The sequence below is a fragment of the Otolemur garnettii genome, unplaced genomic scaffold, assembly GCF_000181295.1.
Source record: "Otolemur garnettii isolate 467f Iridium unplaced genomic scaffold, OtoGar3 scaffold00081, whole genome shotgun sequence".
NCBI classification, from domain to species: domain Eukaryota; kingdom Metazoa; phylum Chordata; class Mammalia; order Primates; family Galagidae; genus Otolemur; species Otolemur garnettii.
The window spans coordinates 5,157,737-5,162,854 of record NW_003852476.1 but is presented as its reverse complement, the minus strand read 5'-3'; the positions used below and the strand labels follow the sequence as shown (position 1 = coordinate 5,162,854).

The window sequence follows — 5,118 nt, the reverse complement described above, 5'->3', positions numbered from 1 at the left end:
TTTTTTTTTTTTGAGATTTTAATATATTTATTTGAAAACCAAGTTCTGTGAAAGAGCACATTAAATAGACATATATCTTCTCTTCAACCAAAGACTTGGAGACAAGGTTCTTCAGGTCAGCACAGAGGCAATGGTACATGCGTTGAATAATAGGTCTCAGCATGAATCTCCTCTCAGGCATTTCCATTATGAGCCTGGACAATCTTCTTCAGATAAGCCAAGTGAGTCCTCTGGTCCTTAATCATCAATATATTAAAATGGTTCTGGGAGTTCTGGCTCTTGTTCTTCCTCCTCGATTTTAGGGTCATGTGCTGCCACAGGTTCTACCAGTTCTTCAATATCTTCGCTGGTATCCTTTAGAATGATGATGCCGCCAATGGAGAGTGGTTTGAAAGGCTGGTATCTATAGGTCTCTGGCATGGTTAGGACCTTAAGCTAGGCAGGCATAACTTGAGCTGGGTTATCCAATAACTGGAAGTTTGGCTCAGGTTCTTTTTTCTTCTCTTTTTCTTTCTTTTTCTCTGCCTCATCCACTTCCATTTTCTCCTCCTCCTTTTTTTTCTTTTTCTTTCTCCTTCTTTTTAGCCTTTGCAGTTATAGATAACACAGCAGTAGAAACCTTTTCCTTTTCCTTTGGTACTTCCAGAGGGTCAAGATATGCAAATGTAGATGGTTTACAGTTTGATTTATACTGAACTTTCAGCATCTTTAAGTCCTTGTTAAGGCCAATGACACAGGTAGGGGTATAAGCCAATGACAGGAAGTATGAAAGAGGAAACCAGAACCAGAACTGGGTAAAGACAAGAATGCCAACCACAGAAGGCGTATGAGTGTGCCCAGTCCTGGACTGTAAGGAGATTGTGACATTATGACCACCTGCATCCAGTATGCCCTGGGCCAGGATAGCACCAAACTTGGCCATGACATCATCATGTTTATCGTTGATAACTTTGGAATATAGCTGTCTGAACTGATTCACCTTGGGACAAGTGATTTCAGTCTGCTGGATCATAATGAGAGCTGAAGCTATGAGTGCCCCTTGCCTCACGTAGTTCACAGAGTCATTTGTCATGGGTTCTAGCAAATTAATAGCTTCCTTGTTTCCTGTACCAGCACAGCAGATCCCCAAGGCCATTGCAGCTCCATAGCACACGTGAGGGTTGTAGCTCTCTGACAACAAAGAAACAACAGTGGGGCACTGTTCAGGGGTCGTGAATAGAATAAACCCAAGTGATTCTACTACTGCCCTCCTGACATCATCATTAACATCACTTACTGCAACATGTAGCAGGTGTCGAATAACTTTGTTGTTACCAGAGCCACAATAGGCCATGGCTGCAATATACATTTTAGACCAACCAAGAATTGGGTCCTTATCATGACAGAGAGATTCAATGAGAGCATCAGCCTCTTCCATCCTCCCATACATTACTAATGCGATGCCAACTGCAAGACCACATAGAATCTTCTCATGTTGAGTTTCTTGTGCGTAGCCAACCATGTCCTCAATTGCCTGGGCATTTTTAGAGCCCAACATAACCAGTCCTAGGGTGAGGCCAGCTGCTTCCCCTGTGACAGCATCATCCTGATAAAGGTTTGTTTTCAGCAAATCACACACATTCTGATGTGCGATTCCCATGGCAGCCAAACCAAGGCCCAAACTGCCACCATGCCCAACAATATCCTTGCTGGCATTCTTAAGCTGATTAAGCAGATAGTCAATGATATCACTACCATGATTGGCATGAATAAGACCCAATGCATAGAGACCACCACCTTCCTGATAGGCCGATCCTGGAGAAGTATCCTTGGGAAGGTATGTTGCCATTAATTGTAAAGCTTCCTTCTCATGACCCTTATGAATTACACCCAAACTGACTGTAGCAGTAAATTTTGCCCAGTTAGTGGCTCTGGCCAACCATTCCAAGTTATCTCTAAGAAACTGGTCACTGGTAGTCCCACAGTGCATAAAGAGTTTGCTATAACAGTTGCTGTATGACATACAGAATTCCGTACTGCCTCCTTTGTGTTTTTTAGAATCATGAGGTCTGTGTTATTGTTTCGTATTAAGAACTGCAGGTGTAACTCAATAGCCATTTCACCACTTAAAATTTTAATCATTTTCAAAGTCTGGTCCTTGGGCTCTGGACTTGCTTCTGGTGTTTTTCCTACAAGTACACTGCCTGTCTTTTCTTCTGTTTCCATTTAATCACTGTCTTTCTCTGATTCCAGAACAGTACCCGTATTGGTGGATCCAGGCACAGAAGCAATAGGGGGTGCCAACAGTTCGAAGATTCTGAATTACAGATGACAAAAATTGCTGGCTAACACTTTCATACAAGTCAAAACAAATCTGATAAGCCATCAGGAGGTTGTCTTCCTTTACCAGTTTTTCTAAGATATCACTCACAGCTTGAGAATCATCTAAGAAAATTAAGCACTGATAAACATTGGTGAAATTAGGTTTCTCCAAGTTCATGTAGATTTTAACTAGAACTCTTAGAACTTTATTCTGAAACTGTTTATTCTGCATTAAAGACATGCATAACTTAAGGCTATAAGCTAGCATTCCTGGAACATCATTCGACTCCAGTATGGGTTTTTCGAAGACATCCAGTCTTTGTCTCTCCAAAGCGATGCCAACAGCCTGTTTATACTTGTGATCATCTAGACATCGTTGGAACATTTTATTCACAATGCCTTCCAATCTCTAGTTAATTGGTTTTTCTCCTTCAGGCAAATCTGCATTTTCCACACACTGTTTGGTATAATGATCAATGCATTTTGCTGTAATAGTCTCCACATATTCAGAGTTATCTTTGACATTGAAGAGGTCACCTGCTCCAAGAGCATAATTCAGAGATCCTCAAAAGCCCCCAGGTGATAAAATACTTTAGATGCCACTAAGGCTGAAAACCGCCAACTCTGGAAACCTTCATCTTCGTACAAAACTTCTATTTTGTCTACAGACTCAGAAATTTCTGCCCAGGAGTCATTGACAACTGCATTCAATTTGTGTAGTGCAAATTCCTTAAGCTGTGGTTCTTCTTCATCTGGAAGAGAAATAATTCCAGCGGCTGAGATGATCATGACTACACCCCCTTAATTTGTCTTTTGAAGCTAGATGCTTTTCCTGCAGACAGCAAATGGATGGCTTGTGCCTTTTAATCCAATCAACCAATCTATGCCTCTTCAGTGGGGAATTCATTGACATTTTTTGAGATAATTGATAAGTGTGGGAGGATTGTATTCATCTTATTTTGTGAAAGTCCATTGTTGAGTTTTATCTTCTGCATCATTGTGGAAGCTATGTTCTGTCCTTTAATTTGTGAGCGCTTACTTTGCTGGTGGTCCATTGTTATGGTCAGTGTGTAGAACAAGTTGAAGTATTTCCTGTAGAGCTGGTCTTATTGTGACAAATTTCCTTAATGTTTGCATGTCAGTAAAATATTTGATTTCTTCATCAATTTTAAAGCTTAGCTTAGCAGGATATATAATTCTGGTTTGGAAATTGTTCTGTTTAAGTAGATTAAAGGTAAATGACCATTGTCTTCTGGTTTGAAAAGTTTTATTAGAGAAGTCTGCAGTCACCCTGATGGATTTGCCCCTGTAGGTCAATTGGCGCTTACTCTTAGGAGCTTGCAGAATCTTTTCTTTTGTCTTGACTTTGGACAGGTTGATCATAATGTATCTTGGAGAAGCTCTATTTGAGTTGAGGTGACCTGGGATCCGATATCCCACCGAAAGGAGTGTGTCAGAATCTTTGGTGATATTTGGGAAGTTTTCATTTATAGTATTTCCTAGAATGGCTTCCATTCCTCTGGGGCATTCTTCTTCTCCTTCTGGGATACCTATAACTCGTATGTTTGAACGCTTCATAAAGTCCCATAATTCTGTCAGTGAACGTTCTGCTTTCTCTCTCTTCTTTTCTGCCTCTTTAACTGTCTGAGATGTATCAAGAGTTTTGTCCTCTACCTCTGAGATTCTTTCTTCTGCATGGTCTAATCTGTTGTTGACACTTCCTATTGCATCTTTAAGTTCCCTAATTGACTGCCTCAATTCCTTCAGCTCTGCTATATTCTTTCTATATACTTCATATCGTTCATATCTTATTTGATTCTGTTCTTGGATTTCCTTTCGGTTATTTTCCACTTTCCTCAGCAATTTCCTTCATTGTTTTCATCATCTGTATTTTAAATTCCCCTTCTGTCATTTCTAACATTTCTTCATAGGTGGAATCCTCTGCAGTAGCTACCTCATGGCCCCTTGGGGGGGGGGAGGTTGCTCTGGACTGGTATTTTATGTTGCCAGGTTTTTTCTGCTGATTCTTCCTCATGAGTATTTTCTTTTATCTGTTTCCTTGCCCTAATTTCCCTTTCACTTCCTCTTGCTCTTTAAGTTACTGTGCCTCTGGCCTAAGGTTTCGATGAGTCCTTTTGGTACAGGACCAAAAGAATGAGAAGACTGAAGAGCAAGAAGGGAAAAAAGATTAAAAAAAAAAAAAAAAAAAAAAAGAGAAAGGAGAGGGGGTGAGTAAAAGAGAATATTGACAAAAAGATGAGAGGCACAGAAAGTGGGAGATAGGAGTAATAAAGGTGTACAGTAAAGTACTTTGAACCAACCTTTAAACCCCCCAACCTCTGGGAGTGCTGAGTTGGGTGGTTCCCTTGAGGTCAGCAGCTATTTGCCAGCTTATTCAGACACACTACCCCACCTCCACCAGTAAGAGAGGAAAGACAAAAATATAAATCAAACCAAAACAAACAGAAAATCTTACAGGAGAAAATTGGGGGAAAAACCAAATAATAGGGGCAAAAACACTAGCAAAAACAAAGCTCTTATTATTAAAGAGGGCAACAATGGAAAATTATATTTAAATTAGAAAAATGAAGAAAGAAAAGAAAAAAAAGAAAAATCTAGAGGGAAAATATTGAAATTAAAAAAAAAGCAGTATATATGTCTTGCTGTATATTGTCTGGGCAACAGGTGATCTTCTGCGGTATGAGGTGTTAATCACAGTGCTGATACAGCTATATGAGATGAAGACTGAAGGCCTCTGCTGATTTCTCAAACCCCACAGGGTTGAGAGCCTAAATCTCTCTCCTCAGCCTGCTTAAA

The 5,118-nt window shown here is 40.1% G+C and overlaps 1 protein-coding gene across 1 annotated transcript; it reads right to left on the bottom strand.

Moving 5' to 3' along the window:
- Positions 1–12: 12 nt before the first annotated feature.
- On the bottom strand, positions 13–3,090 carry PSMD1 (proteasome 26S subunit, non-ATPase 1). The gene is given in 5 exon segments (XM_012807975.2): positions 13–558; positions 560–1,974; positions 1,977–2,274; positions 2,276–2,865; positions 2,868–3,090. Coding segments are annotated over 5 exon segments (2,649 nt in total). The 3' UTR covers positions 13–435.
- Between the last annotated feature and the right edge of the window lie 2,028 nt (positions 3,091–5,118).